General features: G+C 53.2%; 2 protein-coding genes across 2 annotated transcripts; one reads left to right on the forward strand and one right to left on the reverse strand.

Annotated features, from left to right (window-relative positions):
* Positions 1 to 379: 379 nt before the first annotated feature.
* On the forward strand, positions 380 to 2,514 carry LOC103703420 (S-type anion channel SLAH1-like). The gene is made up of 2 exons (XM_008786259.6): positions 380 to 1,350; positions 2,049 to 2,514. Exons 1-2 carry the CDS (start codon positions 487 to 489, stop codon positions 2,313 to 2,315), a joined length of 1,131 nt encoding a protein of 376 aa, XP_008784481.1. The 5' UTR covers positions 380 to 486; the 3' UTR covers positions 2,316 to 2,514.
* Positions 2,515 to 7,309: 4,795 nt separating this feature from the next.
* LOC149753535 (uncharacterized) lies at positions 7,310 to 20,178 on the reverse strand. The gene is made up of 3 exons (XM_089923552.1): positions 19,798 to 20,178; positions 19,212 to 19,715; positions 7,310 to 7,414 (listed from the first exon to the last, which is right to left on the reverse strand). The coding sequence occupies exons 1-3, from the start codon at positions 19,975 to 19,977 to the stop codon at positions 7,310 to 7,312; spliced, it is 789 nt and encodes a 262-aa protein (XP_089779678.1). The 5' UTR covers positions 19,978 to 20,178.
* Between the last annotated feature and the right edge of the window lie 2,811 nt (positions 20,179 to 22,989).

Raw genomic sequence — 22,989 nt, forward strand, 5'->3', positions numbered from 1 at the left:
ACATCGAGTTTGGTGATTCTCCCGAATACTCGTAGCGGGTAAAGTGCTTTATATCGAGTTTGATGTTTTTCTTAGATACTCGTAATGGCCAAAGTGATGCATATTGAGTTTGGTGATTCTTTTGAATACTTATCGTGGTCAAAATGGTTTACATCGAGTTTGATAATCCTACTGAATTATAAATTTTTCCACTTAGATGGACCCTACCATTCATCTAACCTTTACTGCGGGTTAAACCCCGCCAACCTCCTTTTGAGTCCAAAGTCCAACGGAGACGTGCCTCGTCCAGTCAGCCAAACCCCACCGTTCCTACCCTCCCCAACTCGGATCCAAATCAGCATATACCCTAATTTCCCTTCTTTCCCTCTTTATATATACCATGGCCATGCCCAAATGTCACCCACCGAGAAAATAAGAGGGGGGGAGAGAGAGAGAGAGAGAGAGAGAGAGAGAGAGAGAGAGAGAGGAAGAAATTAAGAGCGAGTGATGGAAGAGAGAGAGCTCCAAAACCCCCACCACCCCCAGCTCCAAATCATCACCACCATCTCCTCCCCGCCAAACCTGGACGCGACCGCCGAGGAGGACCCGTCCAAGCTTTCCATATTAACGAGATTCCACGCCGGCTACTTCCGCATCAGCCTCTCCCTCTGCGGGCAGGCCTTGCTGTGGAAGACGCTGAGCGAGCCGACGACGGACGCCCACGCCCTGCGGCCCGTCGTCCGCATGCTCCCTTCCGCTGCCTTCGTCATGCTGTGGTCCCTCGCACTCTTCACCCTCGTCGCGCTCTGCCTCCTCTACGCCGTCCGCTGCCTCTTCCGCTTCCGCAGCGTCCGTGCCGAGTTCGCCCACCACGTCGGCGTGAACTACCTCTTCGCTCCATGGATCTCCTGGCTCCTCCTCCTCCAGTCCACCCCATTTCTCCGCCCCCACACGAAGTCCTACCTCCTCCTCTGCTGGTTCTTCTCCCTCCCCATCCTCGCCCTCGACATCAAAATCTACGGCCAGTGGTTCACCAAGGGCAAGAAGTTCTTGTCCATGGTGGCCAACCCCACCAGCCAGATCACCGTCATCGGCAACCTCGTCGGCGCACGCGCCGCCGCCCAGATGGGCTGGCGGGAGAGCGCCGTCTGCATGTTCTCCCTCGGCATCGCCCACTATCTCGTCCTCTTCGTCACTCTCTACCAGCGGTTCCTCGGCAGCGACTCGCTCCCCGCAATGCTGCGTCCCGTCTTCTTCCTCTTCTTCGCCGCCCCTAGCATGGCCAGCCTCGCCTGGGACTCCATCTCCTCCTCCTTCGACACCTCCTGCAAGATGCTCTTCTTCCTCTCCCTCTTCCTCTTCGCCTCCGTGGTAAGTACTAACCAACCATCCAACCAACCATTTATTATTACTATTATTATTATTATTACCTCGATTTGTTTTAGTCGTTTCCATAACGTTATCATCATCATCATCAATTTTTTTCTTCGTCAAGGATTAAAGCCAACGATACTAAGAGCACTAGAAAAAGCGAATTTATCTACTCTTTCTTCCACGCCCACATACCACTACCACTAATGAAAACAACATCATAAATTTATATATATATAACAGTGATATTTTCTAACGCTTTTTGTTGGATGGTATTGGTTATCAACCTATCATAAAAGGGAAAAGAAGTCATGAAAAGATAGGAAGATGCCAAATTCCCGGAATCGGATAGAACTTAGCTTAACAATACTGACTACCAGTCGTTCTGTGCCCATACTTACCACTTTCCCCCCTCTTTCTGTGAGCTGTTTTCACGCCGTGGAAAAACAGAGAAAGAAGGGAAAAGGACGGCGCGGGTGCCGCAATACACGTTATCGTATTGCATGGCCGCTCACGCCACCACGTCACGGCCCAGTGGCTTATTAAAATATCCACTCGGCCCTTGGCTGTAAAGCTTCAACTAAATTCGTAGGACACAAATCCAAATAACTATTCGACGAAGTAGCTCGCAGATTTCTTTGGGTCTAATCCTCCATGGACTAATTTGTGTTTATTTTCATCCTGGAACTTTAATTTAGGTCTCACGGCCGGCGTTGTTTAAGAGATCCATGAGACGGTTCAGTGTCGCTTGGTGGGCTTATTCGTTCCCGCTGTCCATTCTGGCTCTCGCTGCCACGGAATATGCCCAGGAGGTGAAGGCACAGACGGCAAACTTGCTGATGCTCGTGTTATCCCTGCTCTCGGTGGCGGTCACACTGATCCTGATGGTATTCACGGCGTTAAGACCCAACGATCTATTGCCTCATGATGATCCATTTCTGTGCTCCAATCTCATACGACATTGACCACTTTAGGGTCGGGTGCGGTTTGATGCGGATCAATTGGATATCCCAAAGATGAGAACCCAAACTGGTGTAGCTTTTGCGTGTACATTATTACTGTAAGATATTGAATTGAATACATGTCAATTGCACCATGGGTGCCCAAAAATGGAATCTTGTAACTTTAATTTACTTGATACCTAATGCGACCATTCTTTGGTTACGACAAAAGGAAAGACAACGGGTCTCTATTTCAGTGTCTAAAGGCAGGGACGTTCGCTGCAATATACTTCTGTTATTATACTCACTTATCAAGTGGATCTAGCATTTGATCTCTGACTAATGTATTTATTAGTGTTTGATGCGTATTCTTTTGCGTCGTTTCTTTTTTCTACCATGTCCTATTGACTTATAGCAGCTTGACAACGAGTGCAGTTTCTCTCATTAAAGATCAACGGGATGGGAGAGTTCCACTAAATAAATGAATACAAGAAAGCTGAAGATTAACCGTATCTAACTCCATCCGAAAGAGAGCGATAGAAATAAAAAAAATTAAAAAATAAAAAGAAGGTTGGGAATCTTCTCAGTATAGCAGATGTAGGAAACACCTCTCTCTCTCTCTCTCGACAGAGATCGACTTAAATAAAATGCTTCGTACAAATTGAGGCAAAGGCCCAAGCAAGTCAACCAGAGCCAACTCCAGGCCCAAACCACTTATAGGCTTAACTCAGCACAACATTGCTCCGACCCCAGAAATACGAAACAAAGGATTCCAGAATTCGTATACGATTCGTGCTCAAGAATGCTCCATGTCTAAGACGGAGATAAACAAAAAATATAAAACAAGCATCTTATAGAGGAAAAATAAAGAACAACAAAATTTCAATCACCAACAAGGGAACACATGGCCGTCACATACACTATAGTTACAAATCTGGGTCCTGGGGCTTTGGTTGCTCTTACTTTTTTTTCTGTTTGCTCCGCTCTAGTACTAGGGGATATAGACTTTGTTTTTTTTTTTAATATATATATATATACTTCTAAAACCAAATGAAATGAATCTTTTGACATTCTTGCATAAAAGAGTAATGAAAAATTGACAGCCATATTTTCTTACGCATCATTTATTTCTTTTATATTTGAAAGGTCAAGATTAAGTAAGATGGGACATTAGATATTGAATCTTGCAGACAAATTCAGAGCTACGCATTGCCGATCTTAGACATTAGTAACGTGAGCTCCTCGAGTGTTCGGTCCACGTGCATCCTGTGTCATTCACCAGCTAAAATATATCATCAAGAAACGTAATGGAAACAAGTTATTGCCATCAAGACTAACCTCTCCCAATGGACGAGAGTATCCGTCACGTTAGCCCTAGTTGCTTCAACATTACCTTACTGATGGCAGCCTTGCTACTAAAGAAAGTCAAATGGATACAGCCTACGAAAGGATAGATCGTCTCATATAAATAAACAAATGTGTCGAATAACCCTCCACCGAACTAGAAGGTTCTGTTTAGCTTAAGGCCTTGTACTTTTCTGTTCGGATCGAGGGAAGTGGAGATTTGGTGGAGGGATTTTGAGATGTTCATCTCTGTACCTTCAATCCAGGACGAGTAATGCCACCATGCAGGACGTTCCAGCCGTAATGTCAAACTCGTGTGGGTCCGTTGCTGCTGGACAAGAAAAGAGATCTCAACCGAGGGGGACACCAACTCTTGATCATAATCTAGATTGTCAAAAATAACTCCATGTCCTTCCTAATGTCGTGATAGACTTGGACTCTTAAAGTCAAATTTGTTGTATCAAATGGAGTTTTTAGGGGTGACACCGACATTGACAGGGACTCAACTAGGGTTGTGTAAGAGATCCGGCCAAACTGTAAAATCAGTCTGAATTAATCAGTCATTTCGGTTCGATTTAGACAGAAAATTTTTTATGCCTAACCGACCCAAGTGTGTGTGTGTGTGTGTGTAGACACACACACACATACATACATACATACATACATACATATATAGATACACATACATACATACACACATACATACACACATACATACATACACACATACACACAGACATACATACATACACTATACACATACATACATACACTATACACATACATACATACACATATACGCATACATACATACACATATACGCATACATACATACACATATACGCATACATACATACACATATACGCATACATACATACATATACATACGTATACATACATACATATACATACGTACATATATATACGTGTGTGTGTGTGTGTGTGTGTGTGTGTATATATATATATATATATATATATGTATATATGTGTGTGTGTGTGTGTGTCTATATATACACACATGCATACGTACGTATTTATTCATTCATACATATATTACATATATGTATATGTATGTATGTATTTATGTATGTATGTTTGTTCTGGTTCAGAGCTGGTTCAGCATTTAGCAACCCTACTCACCAACCTCAGCATTCAGCATTTAAAGATCTTCTTGGAGAATATCATCTACGATACTATCACATACACACAAGTTTGCTGGAAGACTATGACTGCCATGGGATATTATTTATGCCCTCAAGCGCTACGGCCACACCCTCTATGGCTTCTAGGGTTTCGATTCTTTCTCAACTTTTTTTCTTTTTTTTTTGGCTGTTTTTGCATTTCCTTAAATTTACATTTATGTTTCTAAGCTTTCTTCATGGAATCTAAAGATTCAATGTGTTTTGGATTACATAAAAAGAATGAAGGAGCAATTGCCAAGGGGATCAACATGAATTAAGCATTGGCAGCGAAATAGAAGAGCAAAGAAGTGGGGCAATCATCACCCAACAACATTGCTTCTAGCATTAGTGGGATGCACCGCGATGTAAAGGAGGGGGTCTAGATCCTACATTGATGGCATGCGGCTGAGGCGATATAGTAGAACCTTCAGGAAGGAGGGTGGTGGGTTCATCTTGGTGGATCTCAACCACATGCCCTACACCCACTACCTCAACTACTCAACCCGATAGTCCTTACAAAACCCAACCAAATTTTGTGGGTCGATTGGAATCAGTTTTCTCATATGGTCTTTTCAGTTTTGATTTTGGTTTTTGGAAACCGACTTAGACCGGTTTTGTGTTAAAAAGAACCAACACAATGAAACATGCCAGTGAAACTAGGTGCAGATCGAAGCTTGGCATTATGGAGAAGAACAAATAATTGAATTGGCATGGGATATTGTCAAATAAATGATGACAACAATGGTGATTATGATGATTAATAGGTCAATCTTGTAATGCAGGAAACTTTGGAGATTCTAGTGGAAATTTGGTTCCAGGCGGAAATAAGGGGGGAAATGGACAAATAGGCTACCCAAGGAGGACTATGTTGAAGTGGGGAAGCACCTTAAAAGCATGGTGTAGGGGGGAAAAAATTTGGAAGGCATGGGTCAGCCGTGGAGAGTGAAGATACGGAGTACTTTCCGACCCATTAGTCAGCAGAGAGACATTTTATTTTTCGAAGCAACTGCTGCCGACGTGATGCCCGAGCGAAGACTTTAGCAGGGGAAACATGGGTGGTGTCCCATGGGGAATGCCCCGAGGATATTCAGTCACCAGATCCAAGAATTTGGTCCGATAAATTACTTATCCGTAATCTCGAAAAGATCAAACTGACATCACAAGTGACGTGCCAGTCTAAGGTTGGTCCTCCTCCCAGTATGTATGAGATGCATGCAAGAGCCAAGACGATCGTTTCCAATCTCATCATCCTCTTGATATCCTGAAGACACTAAATGTGCATAGGTGGCGGATGGGATACGACAGTGGCCTACTCCGCTTCAAATAGTGTGGGAATCTTTTCGAGAAAAAAAAGGATGGCTGGAAGCTAGGACTATTTAACAAAAATTTTATCATAGATTGTTGACAAGGAGGTCTGATGAATACAATGAGAGCAAGTTGAGTAAGAAAGAAGCATGAGCTCAATTGACTTGTGAATTCTATCGAACAAATGATATCCTCTCGGAACGAGGGAACATGACTCCATCCTTAAGTCAATGCAGCAATTAATGCAACGTCTTATATCCCTACCCTACCATGCATGGGTGCAGGTGCAAGTGGGCCGAGTACTAGCTAGTAACACAGCCTGTTACTAGTTAGGGCCAAAAGTTTTGATCTTTAATCCGAGGGCGGAAGTCTCAAAACGAACAGCCCAAGCTCTGTGGCCCAAGTTTTCCTTGCCTGAACATTGTCAGGGAATGTGAGGTCCTAAGATTTGATATAGACGGCCCATGAAGTAATTCTTGGCAGCCACTTCATAAACTCGTGGAATTTTTATGGCATATCGTATATCATGTATCCGGGTGGAATTAAGTTACGTAAGGTGGCTAGGTAACTTGCAGCCTGTGCTGCTCTTCGGCTCAAAACTTTGCATAAGCTTTTGATCCAACCCAATCTTATCCTCACCCAGCCCACTTCAAGTGGAAGGTGGATTGGTGGAGTGAAACTCGTATCTATCCTTGCCCAACATGCATCATCACCACACGAGTGCCCGGATGATTAACGCCCAAGAGAGAATCTAGAAAAAGATTGAATTGTTTACCTTCTTAAAACATAAAGAAAGATGCATGCCAGCGAGATAAATTGCATGGCAAGCTTGAGGTCAGCTGTAAGCATCATCCTTTTAAAACTATTCAAGGAAAGCAGGCGCTGTATATGGGAGTGTGGGATGTCTAGGCTCTGTTTAGATGCATGAATAAGTTATACGTACGGGCATAACTTACCCATGGGCCAGGGAGTTAGCTAGTGAAATAATGAGAGAAATTGGATAGACGGGGACAAGCAGCCTTTGGCGCTCATTATCTCTAAATTTTAAGGATAAATCAAGTAGATTTATTCTAGATTTAGAGATAGAGAGTGTCTGCAAATGGTCCTTTAGATATCTCGCAGTTCCTCGATCAGTCATGGTGTCATGGTTGCGCATGAACAATCTACCCATGCATCTAAACAAGGCCTAAAGAACAATGATGTTATAATCCAATGCATACTCAGGGATTTCTATATCGGCAATAACAAGATTACATTGCTCGGCCAGCAGCATGGTGCCCAGTCCTAGCAGCTATATAATACTTTCACAACGAGAGAGTGACAGAGCAGTTGAGCTCTGGAGAGACTAGTAAGCTATATAAAGATTTCCATTACTTGGAAACAATATTTAAAGTTTTGTAGGATTATTCTTTTTTCTGAAATTGCAAAAAAGTCTCTATCTTTTAGATTATTACAACATAATTCTTGTATTTCTTAGAAAGTATCCAAATAAATTTCTTTTTGTTATTCAAGTTCTATATATGGAGTAATACTAGCTCTATATATACCAATTGCGGCATCATGTGTGCTAACACTAGGGGTGGCAAAATATGATCCAACCTGCCAATCCGATCCATGTTCGACCCGCCATAAATAGGTTTGGGTTTGGCCTAAACAGGTTCAGATCGTAAACAAGTTGATCCGTTTAACCAGTTTCTTAATTAGGTCGGATACATATTTTAATTGTTTGACCTGTTTAACCCGTTTAACCTATAAATATTAAATAATTTCCTAATCCGTATCCGGTATCCCTTATGAATCACGGCCACAGTTTTCCCCTTTCGGCTTTTTCTCTGTTCATCATCACCTGCAAACCAGTCTATACCCTGCACGGGAATCCTAGCCCCCCGATCCTTCCAAAGAGGCGATTGAATCGTTTTTTTATCATCGAATCTTCGATTAGAACCCATCACGGCTCTCGATCAGTGCTCTTATCGTCGTTGCTCGAGTCTCTCCAAATTTCTTTTCTTCCTCGTTGGCAAGATAGGGTTTGGAGAATCCAAAAAAATATAGGATTTTTCCGGCATGAGGTTGAATGGATGAAGGATGACAGAGCTCCGTAGCAGAAGGGGTGAGCGCAGGCGAACCCGATAGTCCAGGTTGAGAGGCCGACCGCCGCTAGGAGGAGGAGGGTGCCGAGGAACAAGGACGAGAGTCTCTCCGGATTTCTTCTCTTCCTCGTCTGCCGAGCCGAGGGAGGAGATCAGGTTTTTAGAGGGCGGGGGCGAGGTTGGAGGGTTGGTTGGGGATGAGATCAAGGAAGGGGCCGGCAAAAGAAAGATGGATGACGGCGATAGTGGGGCGAGGAGCGCCGATAAGCTTCCTGGTGGGGAGGACGAGAGAAGCACAGCGACGGCGCCAATTCCGCAAAAGGTCGGCCTCTTTTTTTTTCCGGTTATTTACTTATTTACAGTAATATTTGGTTAAACGGGTAAGAAAGCATCAACCTGAACCCAACCGACTTGTTTATTAAACAGGTTAAACGGGTCAGATCGGATTACCTGTTTATTAAACAGGTCGGGTTCAGATTGTAATTTCTGACTCATTTATTAAACAGGTCGGGTTCATGTCTATGTTTTGCTGACCCGATCTGTACCTGACCCAACCCGTTTATGTCCGACCCAACCCGACCTGATTGCCACCCCTAACTAACACTGTCAAAATATAAATATGCATCGGTTTTGACATTATGAATTAGCTCAAGGATCTAACTTATGCAACATAACTTGCTAAATAAATTGATTATATTTGAAAAGCATAAGTTGAGAAAACCTAAATAAGCTACTAGAAGCTAGGATTTGCTTCAATATTAATATCCTTTTTGTTATGGGGGAATTGAGCCGCCATGCCCCACGTGATCGGCACGCGTATCCAGGAAAGCTACGGCTGCCCTATGATCCAGCATTCCGACCCCGAGTCGGACCTCCTCGGCTCCGCAGCCCGACCCCGGGTCGGCTGCCCTATGATCCAGCACTCCGACCCCGAGTCGGACCTCCTCGGCTCCGCAGCCCGACCCCGGGTCGGCTGCCCTATGATCCAGCACTCCGACCCCGAGTCGGACCTCCTCGGCTCCGCAGCCCGACCCCGGGTCGGCTGCCCTATGATCCAGCATTCCGACCCCGAGTCGGAGATCTTTTGATAACGACAGGCTATTCTCCAGAGGCACGCCGCGGCCTCCTGCTCCACTACTCCCTGCAACGGCTGTACCCGATGCTGCCCACGATCTCCTGTATCGACCGTACAAAGCGGAGCTCCACTACGCCCTGCCATGACCGTACCCGGCGCTGCTCCACGACGCCCCGTAACGGCCATGTCAGTGGCCATTCTATCGTGCCCCACGACGACAAACCCCCCGGAGAGACCTCCCAGCCAGGTATATATGCGGCTGGGGGGAGAAGGGGGGGGTAAGCAATACCTCCCAGAGCACTCTCCCCCACTTGTGATTATCATCTCTCCTCCTCCAATCTCCTCTGACTTGACCGTCGGAGGGCCATCACCACCCTGGTGGTGGTGCAAGGCTTGTTTGCAGGTTTCTTGGCGGAAGGTGGAGCGCAACCAGCACCAACCAAGATAACTCAGGCGGAACCCCGTTCACACCGTCGTGTCAATCGTTCTCGGTTTGGACCACCAGCAACAGTTGGCGCTAGAGGAAGGGCACGAATCTCAGAACGATCGTAATGGCACGGCGAGGTGGTCGCGGAGCTTCCAATGCTTCCGGTCGCGGAGCCTCTCGCGCCTCTGGCCGGGAGGCTGCTGCGTCCCCAACACACTCTCAGCAGCATTCCACCGCTTCTCCTCCCATTCAGACGGTCGAACCTACTCAGTTCGACCAGCTAGCCCAGCAGGTTCGCACCCTCGCGGAGGCAGTGCAGAATCTGCAGGGTGTGATCTCTCGGGTGCCGCAGCGGGCTCAGGAGCCGCTGCTCCCCGAGCACTCGCCTCTTCCTCACAACCCGCGCTCCTTCCTCTCCCATGGAGAGGAGCGCCGGCGCGGGGAGGATTCTCGAGTGCGGTCCATTCTGCCAGGACCTTCTCATCGGAGCTGCGCGGGGTACGAGAGGCGGACCCGGGCGCGTTCTCAGACACCCCAGTCCTCGAGGGGCCCGCACTCCAGTCGGTCCCCCTCGCGCCGCTCCTTGTCTCCCACCCACCGGTCGCGCTCCCTGGACCGGCGGGTGGACGATCTCCACAGACAGCTCCAGGTCCTGAAGGGCCACTCCAAAGATCCCTTCGCCGACTTGGAAATCTCCTCCCAGCCGGCGCTTGCCTCAAGGATCCTGCGAACCCTAAACCCGCCGGGGTTCAAAATGCCGGCGATCGAACCCTACGACGGGGCGGCGGACCCACGGGACCACGTGGAGAGTTTCAGGACTCTTATGCTCCTCCATGGAGCATCGGATCCTCTCCTCTGCAAGGCCTTCCCGGCGACCCTCCGCGGCCCGGCAAGGGCGTGGTTCGCCGGCCTGGAGGCTAATTCCATCCAGTCCTTCCACCAGTTCACCCGTCTCTTCATCAGCCATTTCGCCGTCAGTAGCCGGCGAAGACTGGTCTCCGACTCCCTCTTCGATGTCCGGCAGAACGAGGGAGAGAGCCTGCGGGATTATCTCACCCGCTTCAACAAGGCAACACTGGAGGTCCGGAATTTGAGCCAGGAGGTGGCTCTCTCAGCCCTGAAGCGAGGCTTCCGGAAGGGCAGACTCACCTTCTCCCTGGACAAACGTCTGCCGCGGAGCTTCCCGGAGCTGTTGTCTCGGGCAAACCAGTATGCAGACGCCGAGGAGGCAGCCTCCCACCGGAACAAGGAGGCCGCCGAAGCCCCTCTAAAGCCCGGGAAGAAAAGGCGAAAAGAGGCACCCCAGAGGAGGAGCCCGACGCCTCAACGCCGGCGCAGAAGCCCGTCACCAGCAAGGAACCACGGCGCCACACGCCCTCGTTCTCCGCACCGACGCTTCAACCGGTACACCCCACTCCTGGCCCCCCGGGCCCAGATCCTCATGGAGGTCAAGGGGCGGGAGGACCTCCCGGTCCCGAGGCAGATGAAGAAGATCCCTGGGAGGAAGCCTTCTCGGGCGTACTGTGAGTACCACCGAGACCACGGCCACGATACCGAAGACTGCTTCCAGCTTCGGGACGAGATCGAGGCTCTCATTCGCCGAGGGCGTCTCGGTCGATATGTAAACGACCGACGTCCCCCCGCAGACCCGCGTCCAGCCGACCCGGCCCCTCAGGAGCCTCGGGAGCAGAATCGACCCGTTGCGGGAGTGATCCACACCATCACTGGGGGCTGCTCTCGGCCCGTGAGGAACGCAGGGGGCTCGGCGGAAGTATCAGGAGTGGCCGTCGCGAAGAGGCAGCGGGTCGGAAATGTAATCACTTTTTGTGATGAAGATGTAAAGGGGGTTCAGACTCCCCACGATGACGCCATGGTGATCTCTCTCACTATGGCGGACTATGATGTAAGGCGTGTTCTTGTGGATAGTGGAAGCTCAGCTGATATTTTGTATTACGAGGCCTTCCAAAAGATGGGCTTTTCCCGACAATTGTTGCACAAAACATCCACCCCCCTCATAGGATTCACTGGAGACGCTATCTCGGCCGAAGGTGTCATCGAGCTGCCTGTGACTGCGGGCATTGCACCCGCAGAAGCCACGGTGCGGCTCGGGTTCTTGGTCGTCCGTGTCCCCTCGGCCTACAACGCTATCCTCGGACGACCCGGACTGAACGCCCTTCGCGCGGTGGTTTCTACCTACCATTTGCTCATGCGGTTCCCCACAGCGGCCGGGATTGGAGAGGTCCGAGGTGACCAGCCGACCGCACGGCAGTGTTTCCTAGCAACTCTCAAAGGGAAGAAGCCCATGGAGGCCCTAAGCGTCGAGTCACTTGACGCCAGAGACGAAGTGGCCTTGCGGCACGGGGAGCCGGCCGAGGGCGTAATCGAAGTTCCCCTCGAAGAAGACCGCCCGGACCGCACGGTCCGGGTCGGTGCCAACCTCGACTTGGAAGCTCGGCTCCGGTTAGTGGAATTCCTCCGAGCCAATGCAGATGTGTTTGCCTGGTCGGCGGCCGATGTACCTGGGATCGACCCGGAGGTCGTTTCTCACGCCCTCAACGTCGACCCGACCCACCGACCAGTAAAGCAAAAGAAGAGACACTGTGCCCCGGATCGGATCCGGGTGGTCGACCAGGAGGTAGACAAACTCTTGGAGGCAGGTTTCATAAGAGAGGTGAGCTACCCCGAGTGGCTGGCAAACGTCGTACTTGTCCGGAAGGCGAGCGGGAAGTGGAGGATGTGCGTCGACTACACCGACCTGAACAAGGCGTGCCCCAAGGATAGCTTTCCGCTTCCACGGATAGACCAACTGGTCGACGCGACTTCCGGATATCAGCTACTGTCTTTTATGGACGCCTTCTCCGGCTACAACCAAATAATGATGGCTCCACAGGACGAGGAGAAAACTGCCTTCATAACAGACCGGGGGCTGTACTGTTACAAGGTAATGCCCTTCGGTCTGAAGAACGCTGGCGCCACTTACCAGCGCCTCGTCAATAAAATCTTCAAGGAGCAGATCGGCCGGAATATGGAGGTGTACGTGGACGATATGCTGGTAAAAAGCCGCCATGCAGACCAGCACATTGCAGATCTGGAGGAGACTTTCACCACCTTGCGAAAGTTTCGCATGAAGCTAAACCCAGCGAAGTGCGCTTTTGGTGCTTCGGCCGGGAGGTTCCTCGGTTTCATTGTCAACCAGCGCGGGATCGAGGCCAACCCGGACAAGATCAAAGCCATCCAAGATATGTCCCCTCCGACCAAAGTGAAGGAGGTTCAGGAGCTCGCTGGAAGGGTCGCCGCGCTCGGACGATTTGTGGCAAAGTCGGCCGAACGCTGCCAACCATTCTTCAAGGTGTTGAAGCGCCCAAAAGACTTCCTCTGGACGGCCGAATGCCATGCGGCGTTCGACCAGCTCAAGGAGTACATGGCGTCTCCTCCCCTGCTGTCCAAGCCGCAAGAGGGGGAGATGCTCTACCTTTACCTGGCGGTCTCCCCAACCGCAGTCAGCGCAGTACTGGTTCGGGAAGAGGCAAGACTTCAGAAGCCTGTATACTACATCAGCCGAGTCCTCCGGGATGCCGAGACGCGGTACACGAAGGCTGAGAAGATCGCCTTCGCGCTGCTGACTGCGACCAGGAGGCTTCGCCCCTATTTCCAGGCTCATTCTGTCACCCTTTTGACCGATCAACCACTGCGGCAGATTCTCAGCAATCCAGAGAATGCGGGACGGCTGGTGAAGTGGGCAGTAGAACTTGGTGAGTTCGACATCCGCTACCAACCCCGACCAGCCATCAAGGCCCAGGTACTCGCGGACTTTCTCGCTGAGTGCACTGTGCAGGAGGCGGAACCTAAGCCGCCGGAGACACCCAGCCTCGATCTCCCGATCTGGACGCTCCACATTGACGGGTCGTCGAACCCTGAAGGTGGAGGGGCTGGGCTGGTCCTCACCAATCCCGATGGAGTGATAGCCGAGTATGCCTTGAGGTTCGGATTTCCAGTGACCAACAATGAGGCGGAGTACGAGGCCCTAGTCGCGGGACTCAAACTCGCCAAGGAGCTCGGCATCCGGCGTCTGAAAGTCTTCACCGACTCCCAGCTGGTGGTCGGGCAGGTTCGAGGGGAGTTCGAGGCGCGGAGCCCGACCATGCAGAGCTACGTCCGGAAGGTGCAAACACTCATTCCCGACCTCGGCAGTGTTGACATTCAGCAGGTCCCGAGGAGCGAAAATGCCAGGGCCGACAGGTTGTCCCGCCTAGTGGACGCAGACGCGCACAACTTGTCGAGGGCAATCTACCTGGAGACCCTGGATGCCCCGAGCATTGACGGGGCTGGAGCGGTGATGGCAATTGATCCGGAGCCGTCTTGGATGGACCCGCTCGTCGCCTACCTCGCCGAAGGAATCCTCCCTGAAGACGAAGATCAGGCCCGGCGGCTTGTAAAGAAGTCCGCCCACTACGTACTTTATGAAGGGAGGCTGTATCGGACCTCGTTTACCGCCCCCCTCTTAAGGTGCCTCCGCCCCGCGGAAGCGGCCTACGCCCTCGGCGAAGTCCACGAAGGCATCTGCGGATCGCACTTGGGGGCTAGGTCCTTGGCGCATAAGATCATGAGGCAAGGCTACTATTGGCCGACCTTGATGGAGGACTCGAAGGACCACGTGCGGAAATGCGACGCCTGCCAGCGCCACGCCAACGTCCAGAGAGTCCCCTCTGTCCCCTTGGCGCCAATCACCGCGCCCTGGCCCTTCGCACAATGGGGAATAGATATCCTCGGACCATTCCCCGTCGCTTCGGCCCAGCGGAAATTTTTGATTGTCGCCATCGACTACTTCACCAAGTGGGTGGAGGCAGAGCCACTGGCCACCATCACGGAGGCACAAGTCCGGAAGTTCGTGAAGAAGAACATCATTGTCCGATTTGGAGTACCTCGGGTCCTCATCTCGGATAACGGTCGACAGTTTGATAACAAGCACTTCCGGGACTTCTGCGAGGAATTCGGGATCGAGCATCGGTTCACATCCGTGTCGCATCCCCAAACCAACGGCGAGGCCGAGGTCACAAATCGGACAATCCTCCAAGGTATCAAAGCGCGGATCGGCCGGACGGGGCAAGCTTGGGTCGAGGAACTCGAGAATGTCCTTTGGGCGTATCGGACCACACAACGGACTCCTACTGGAGAGACGCCTTTCAGCCTAACCTATGGCACGGAAGCCGTTGCCCCCGTGAAGCTCGGACTCCCCTCGCCTCGGGTGGCCGCGCACCGACCCGAGGCCAATTCAGAGCAACTCCGAGGGAACTTGGATCTCTTGGAAGAGGCAAGGGAAATGGCTCAGGTACGGATGGCAATGTATCAGCAGAGGGTGGCCCGATATTACAACTCCAAAGTCCGACCGAAGCTTTTCAGAATTGGAGATCTGGTGCTGAGGCGAGCTAAGGCATCTCAACCTACGGAAGGTGGGAAGCTAGCGCCAAATTGGGAAGGCCCGTATAAAGTTCGTTGGGTAAACCGACCTGGCTCCTACCAGTTGGAAGCCCTAGATGGCCGAGAAATTCCAAGGGGCTGGAATTCCGCTAACCTGCGGATGTATTACCAGTAGAACAACAAGGCCAGAAAGACAATTTAAAAAGGTGCAATACTTTTCATTTCAATAATTTCTGGTTACAGTGGCGTGCTCGTGTGATTACAAGGAATTCCCAGAGGGGAATTAGGGAGTAAAGAAAGTAAAGAAGAGGTGGGGACCCAAACCCTCAACCCAGGGCGGCTGCAGTCCCACCAGAAGTGGGTGCTTCTAACCGGAGGCGCCATCCAGCACCTCACCAAAAAGAGGAGGAGCCGCCGCAGAAGAAGCTCCCGCTGCCCCCAGGGGAACGCCGCCTCCAAAGGATATTCCCATCTTCCCCAGTGGTAGGGAAGAGAAGGGATTCGAGGGGGAAGAGTATACGGAGGCGCGGTCCCGGATTGAGCGTCCGGCGCAGAGCTCAACCGGGAGGCTGAACTTCAAGGAGGGGAGATGTGATCCCGGATGAAACGCCTAGAGCGGAGTTCCGCCGGGGAGACCCTCCTTGTTGATCCCAGATGAAACGGCTAGTTGGCTGAAGTTGTAAGGGGAGCGCCTCCCCTTTCCTTCGACAGGAGTCTCTCAGTCATATGCCAAGGAGGAGGTCCGCGATCCATGGCAACCTGCAGCTCCGGCTTGGCAAATTCCATCGTACCTGCACCTGTATTTATAGCCAAGCTGCGGCCCCCTGGTAGTTCCGATACGGGTGGCTCCAATAAATGCAGGCGCACTGAATCCGGAGCCGTTCCGGCTCCCGAGGCGTATCTCCCCGCGATTTCCTAAGCGTCATCCTCCTTAAATCGCATTCTTTGTGCAGGACGATCCGGGTGACGTATACCCCTAGGTCCACGTGTCTCCGCTCGCGCCCAGGCCGCATCCTCCTCGAAGAACCCGCGTATCGCGGCCGCTCAACTAACACTCCTCACCAGCAGCAACTGGCGATCCGATTTCCCAGGTAACGCATTAATTAGCGTTTAATACCCTTCTCGTGTTCCCCCCAGGCAACGCTTGGAGGAGAGGAGAAACACGGTCGCGGCTGGGCACAGAGAAACCCCGATGGGCGGCGAGCGACAAGTGGCCGACCAACGAGCGGAATTTCCCTGAGGCTTGACAACCCTCAGATGCCTGGCTAACCCGATGATCATCCCGGGAGCAGACTAGCCGGAAGCCCCGACCGGTCGCCTCGGCTTGCGCCAGCCTAGGCCGACCAACGAGTGGAATCTCCCGAGGCTCGACCCTCAGATGCCTGGCTAACCCGATGATCATCCCGGGAGCAGACTAGCCGGAAGCCCCGACCGGTCGCCTCGGCTTGCGCCAGCCTTGGCCGACCAACGAGCGGAATTTCCCTGAGGCTTGACAACCCTCAGATGCCTGGCTAACCCGATGATCATCCCGGGAGCAGACTAGCCGGAAGCCCCGACCGGTCGCCTCGGCTTGCGCCAGCCTAGGCCGACCAACGAGTGGAATCTCCCGAGGCTCGGCCCTCGGATGCCTGGCTAACCCGATGATCATCCCGGGAGCAGACTAGCCGGAAGCCCCGACCGGTCGCCTCGGCTTGCGCCAGCCTTGGCCGACCAACGAGCGGAATTTCCCTGAGGCTTGACAACCCTCAGATGCCTGGCTAACCCGATGATCATCCCGGGAGCAGACTAGCCGGAAGCCCCGACCGGTCGCCTCGGCTTGCGCCAGCCTTGGCCGACCAACGAGCGGAATTTCCCTGAGGCTTGACAACCCTCAGATGCCTGGCTAACCCGATGATCATCCCGGGAGCAGACTAGCCGGAAGCCCCGACCGGTCGCCTCGGCTTGCGCCAGCCTTGGCCGACCAACGAGCAGAATTTTCCTGAGGCTTGACAACCCTCAGATGCCTGGCTAACCCGATGATCATCCCGGGAGCAGACTAGCCGGAAGCCCCGACCGGTCGCCTCGGCTTGCGCCAGCCTTGGCCGACCAACGAGCGGAATTTCCCTGAGGCTTGACAACCCTCAGATGCCTGGCTAACCCGATGATCATCCCGGGAGCAGACTAGCCGGAAGCCCCGACCGGTCGCCTCGGCTTGCGCCAGCCTTGGCCGACCAACGAGCGGAATTTCCCTGAGGCTTGACAACCCTCAGATGCCTGGCTAACCCGATGATCATCCCGGGAGCAGACTAGCCGGAAGCCCCGACCGGTCGCCTCGGCTTGCGCCAGCCTAGGCCGACCAACGAGTGGAATCTCCCGAGGCTCGGCCCTCGGATGCCTGGCTAACCCGATGATCATCCCGGGAGCAGACTAGCCGGAAGCCCCGACCGGTCGCCTCGGCTTGCGCCAGCCTTGGCCGACCAACGAGCGGAATTTTCCTGAGGCTTGACAACCCTCAGATGCCTGGCTAACCCGATGATCATCCCGGGAGCAGACTAGCCGGAAGCCCCGACCGGTCGCCTCGGCTTGCGCCAGCCTAGGCCGACCAACGAGTGGAATCTCCCGAGGCTCGGCCCTCGGATGCCTGGCTAACCCGATGATCATCCCGGGAGCAGACTAGCCGGAAGCCCCGACCGGTCGCCTCGGCTTGCGCCAGCCTTGGCCGACCAACGAGCGGAATTTCCCTGAGGCTTGACAACCCTCAGATGCCTGGCTAACCCGATGATCATCCCGGGAGCAGACTAGCCGGAAGCCCCGACCGGTCGCTTCGGCTTGCGCCAGCCTTGGCCGACCAGCGAGCGGAAGAATTTCCTGAGGCCTAACCCTCGGATGCCTGGCTTAGCGCCGGAAGAATGTCCTGAGGCCTAACCCTCGGATGCCTGGCTCAGCGCCGGAAGAGTTTCCTGAGGCCTAACCCTCGGATGCCTGGCTTAGCGCCGGAAGAATTTCCTGAGGCCTAACCCTCGGATGCCTGGCTCAGCGCCGGAAGAGTTTCCTGAGGCCTAACCCTCGGATGCCTGGCTTAGCGCCGGAAGAATTTCCTGAGGCCTAACCCTCGGATGCCTGGCTCAGCGCCGGAAGAGTTTCCTGAGGCCTAACCCTCGGATGCCTGGCTTAGCGCCGGAAGAATTTCCTGAGGCCTAACCCTCAGATGCCTGGCTTAGCGCCGGAAGAGTTTCCTGAGGCCTAACCCTCGGATGCCTGGCCTAGCGCCGGAAGAGTTTCCTGAGGCCTAACCCTCGGATGCCTGGCTCAGCGCCGGAAGAGTTTCCTGAGGCCTAACCCTCGGATGCCTGGCTTAGCGCCGGAAGAATTTCCTGAGGCCTAACCCTCGGATGCCTGGCTTAGCGCCGGAAGAATTTCCTGAGGCCTAACCCTCGGATGCCTGGCTTAGCGCCGGAAGAGTTTCCTGAGGTTTAACCCTCGGATGCCTGGCCTAGCGCCGGAAGAACTTCGGGAATCAAAAGTCAGCAAGAAGCAACCAAGAGCTAAAAAAAAAAAAAAAAAAAAAAGAGGACGAGGGCGAGATGAAGAAATATTCGACGTGCATTAATTTTCAGGGCCGAGGCCCATACAATTGGGCAAAACGCCGACATACAAAAATAAAAAAGACAATGAAAGGTACAAGAGGTCAGCTTGGAGGAACTCCCGGGTCGGGAACGCCGGGCTCGTCCGCGGGAGGCAGGGAAGCAGCAGGAGAACCAGCAGGCGATGGCGCCGGAGAGGAGTCCAGGAGGGAGATCTCGCTCAGGTCAACTTCGGGATACTTAGCCGACACCCTTGCCAGGCCCTCCTCGAAGCCCAAGGTGAAGGCTTCGGCCCCCGCGTCCGACGCGTCATGGACAAACTCGTCAGACTGGCGATAGGTCCGCACTGCCTCCGACATATCATGGGCGAACTCGGCGGACTGGCGATAAGCCTCTACCGCCTGACGCCCGATTTCCGCCCTCTTCTCGGCCAGCTCCGCCTCAGCTCGCTCCATAATCTGAGCCTTGGCCTCCAAGACCTTCGCCACAATCCGGCCTTCGGCCTCAGAGGAGACCCTCAGCAGATCAGCCTGAGCCTCTTTATGCTTCGCCTCGGTAGCAACCCGAGCGGCCTCGGCTTCCTTCAGGCGCGAACGGAGCTCTTGGACGTCCGTGCATGACTTCTCCAGGGCCGACTCCAGTTCGCCTAGTTTGGCTTCAAAAGAGCGGATTCGGTCGCAGGCGTTGTCGGCAGACCGCTGGGCCTTCTCCCACCGCTCTCGATAGTCCGCGATCTTCCGGGACTGCTTTTCAGCCCGTTCCTCCGCCTTCTTGACCCTGCTTTCGAGGCCCGAGGCGGCTTTGAGTTGCTCCCGAGCCTCTGACAGTTGCTCCTCCAGGGCGGCGAAGCCGAGTGCCCGCTCTTCGGCCTCCCGGAGCCTCGCCTCGAGGTCCCCGGTCGTCCTGCCTGCCGCAGCCCGGCCTCCCTCTTCCATTGCTTTCAGCCGGTCCTCGGCCTTCGCCAAAAGCCCCGCCTGTTCCTTGTAGCACTCCTCCAGACGGATCATGTACTGGGCGAGCTAAGAAATAGGAAAAATAAGGGAGTCAGGCGGAGAACAACAGAGCCAATAAATGGTGAAAGACGGCCAGAAGAACACTCACCGACATGAGACAGACGCAGCTGGCGGCCCCGACGTCAGAGACATCCAACTCCCGGACCCGCCGACGGTCCTTCTCCAGCAACACTGTTTCGATGAGATTTCGGGCGCCATCGGTAGTGAAGGCAGACCCCGATTTCTCCCCGGAGCCGGATGGTGGTTCTGCAGCCTTACCCTTATCCATCGCCTGGGGAAGAGTCCGGCTGATCACGCTCGGGGCGGGGGTCGCCCCAGGAATTGATAGGGTCCCGCTCGGCCGGGGCCTCGGCGCGTCCCTCCTCGAGTCATCAGGAGCCGACCGAGTCGAAGGCCGGGTTGGGGACCGATCACGTCCGACCCGTCCGTCTTGAGCAGGCTCAGGTGGCACCTCCGGAGTAGCGGCAACCTTACCATCGGAGGGCTGATACAGCGTCAGCTGCCGGTCGGTGCCCACGACATCTTCCTGACCGGTGGGCCCGGACTCGTCGGTCGGCATCGGAGGTATCTCCTTACGGGACTTCTTCGCCGGTGGGGCCCCGCTCGGAAGAGCTCGTTTCCTCCTCCGGACTGCTTCCAGCAGGGACGCCCTACCAACAGCCTTCGACTTCACCGACCGCATGACGTCGTCGACCTCTGCAAGAAGGACGGGATGGTCAGGGACTGAGAAACCGAAAGGAAGAAGGAACGAAAGAGAAGAAAAGAGCTAAAGAAACGATGGCGGACTCACGGTCGGTGGGGACCGAGCTCAAACCGACGTTCACCAAGGTATCCTCAGAAATAAGGCGGCCCACCGGGGGAAGCTGGCCCTCGGCGACCAACCCCTTCAAGGCGGCGACGCCCTCGGATTCCTCCCTCGACAACTTCGACAGGCCAATTGGGGACTTCACCGGCGTCCCCCAGATTGCCCTGATTTCCCAGGAGGGGTCTGCATCAACGAAAAAGAAGCGCTCCTTCCAGTGGTGAATGGAGGTAGGACCCTCCTTGACAAGGCCGCACCCTCGCCGCGCTGCGAAGCACCACCACCCTTTGTCCTGGGGGTGGCCGCTCAGGCCGTAGAGCTCCCAGAAAACGTTCAAGGTGGCGGGAATCGCATGCAAGCGACAGAGAACCTGGAAGACCGTCAGAGCACGCCACGAGTTCGGCACCAGTTGCGTCGGTGCCATTCCTAAACCCCGGAGCACCTGTAAGACTAGGTCTGAAGGGGGAAAGCGGAACCCGGCCTGGAGGATGCCCTCATTGATGGCGATCTTCCCTCGAGGAGGATGAGACATCCTCTCCTCAGGCCCTGGGAGCGTGGCATTGCAGGCCTCGGGAAGGTGGTACCGAGCCACAAATCCGTCTAAGTCCTCGGCGACCAGTTTTGACTTGATGCTATCTGCTCCCACTTCGCCCATCCCTAATGGCCAATCTACGGTCGGGACGGGGTCAAGAAGGAGGGAAAGGCCGGAACGACTGGGGTGCACTAGTACAAAAAGAAAAAGTATGAAGAGCTCAAAGTAGAAGAGTGGGAAACTCACTTGAAGAGGAGGAAGAACGGCTCCGAGAGCGTCAAAGGAAAAGCAAGCGAACGTTTCGGCGGCAACAATGGTAGCGCAAAGGAGAAACTCGAAAATGTCCGTAAAGAAGAAGACGGACGGGGGAGGGCCCCCGATTAAATAGGCGAAAGGGCAAGTGACACCTCGATGACGCCAGAAGACGCCTGGCCGCCGAAGGGTCGCTCACACCCCAAAGGCGAATCGACACCATTAAGGAAGGATGTCCGCCGAAATCCTCAGGTTGCCAGGTCAGCAGCAACCGCCATACGCCATAAAGAAGGCGGGAAGCTTGAAGCGCGCGCGCCTCTCCGAAGGATGGCGGCAATCTCGAAACATCACTCCCTTCACCTGTTCCCCTTCTGGTTCCAGGCTCGGAAGCGGGGGGCTACTGTTATGGGGGAATTGAGCCGCCATGCCCCACGTGATCGGCACGCGTATCCAGGAAAGCTACGGCTGCCCTATGATCCAGCATTCCGACCCCGAGTCGGACCTCCTCGGCTCCGCAGCCCGACCCCGGGTCGGCTGCCCTATGATCCAGCACTCCGACCCCGAGTCGGACCTCCTCGGCTCCACAGCCCGACCCCGGGTCGGCTGCCCTATGATCCAGCACTCCGACCCCGAGTCGGACCTCCTCGGCTCCGCAGCCCGACCCCGGGTCGGCTGCCCTATGATCCAGCACTCCGACCCCGAGTCGGACCTCCTCGGCTCCGCAGCCCGACCCCGGGTCGGCTGCCCTATGATCCAGCATTCCGACCCCGAGTCGGAGATCTTTTGATAACGACAGGCTATTCTCCAGAGGCACGCCGCGGCCTCCTGCTCCACTACTCCCTGCAACGGCTGTACCCGATGCTGCCCACGATCTCCTGTATCGACCGTACAAAGCGGAGCTCCACTACGCCCTGCCATGACCGTACCCGGCGCTGCTCCACGACGCCCCGTAACGGCCATGTCAGTGGCCATTCTATCGTGCCCCACGACGACAAACCCCCCGGAGAGACCTCCCAGCCAGGTATATATGCGGCTGGGGGGAGAAGGGGGGGTAAGCAATACCTCCCAGAGCACTCTCCCCCACTTGTGATTATCATCTCTCCTCCTCCAATCTCCTCTGACTTGACCGTCGGAGGGCCATCACCACCCTGGTGGTGGTGCAAGGCTTGTTTGCAGGTTCCTTGGCGGAAGGTGGAGCGCAACCAGCACCAACCAAGATAACTCAGGCGGAACCCCGTTCACACCGTCGTGTCAATCGTTCTCGGTTTGGACCACCAGCAACACTTTTTATTTAGTAACTAGAGATTTTAGTTTAATTCTAGACATGAAAAATTATATTATAGATTGGTCTCTCTTCTTTTCTAACAAAAAATATTAAGCTAGTAAGAAAAACACAAATTAAAAGAAGCATTACTATAATAGTGAGAGCAAGCTATTCACAAACTAGTTGAGTTCGGCCTGAAATTTGGCTTGCTTGAATAGAGGCGAGCCATGCTAGGATTAAGCTTAGCTCGCTCAACATCAGCTTGAATTAGCATGAAATATGAATATATAAATAATATAAATAATATATATATATATATTATTTAACTGTTATTATCCATATAGTTATTTTTATAATTATTTATCATACATTAATATAGGTCATAACTTAAGATTATTATTATAAATAATATGATAAAAATATAAAAAAA

This window comes from Phoenix dactylifera, chromosome 5, assembly GCF_051530095.1.
Source record: "Phoenix dactylifera cultivar Ajwa chromosome 5, Ajwa_hap1_PhDact_Kaust_v1.1, whole genome shotgun sequence".
Classification (NCBI taxonomy): Eukaryota; Viridiplantae; Streptophyta; class Magnoliopsida; order Arecales; family Arecaceae; genus Phoenix; species Phoenix dactylifera.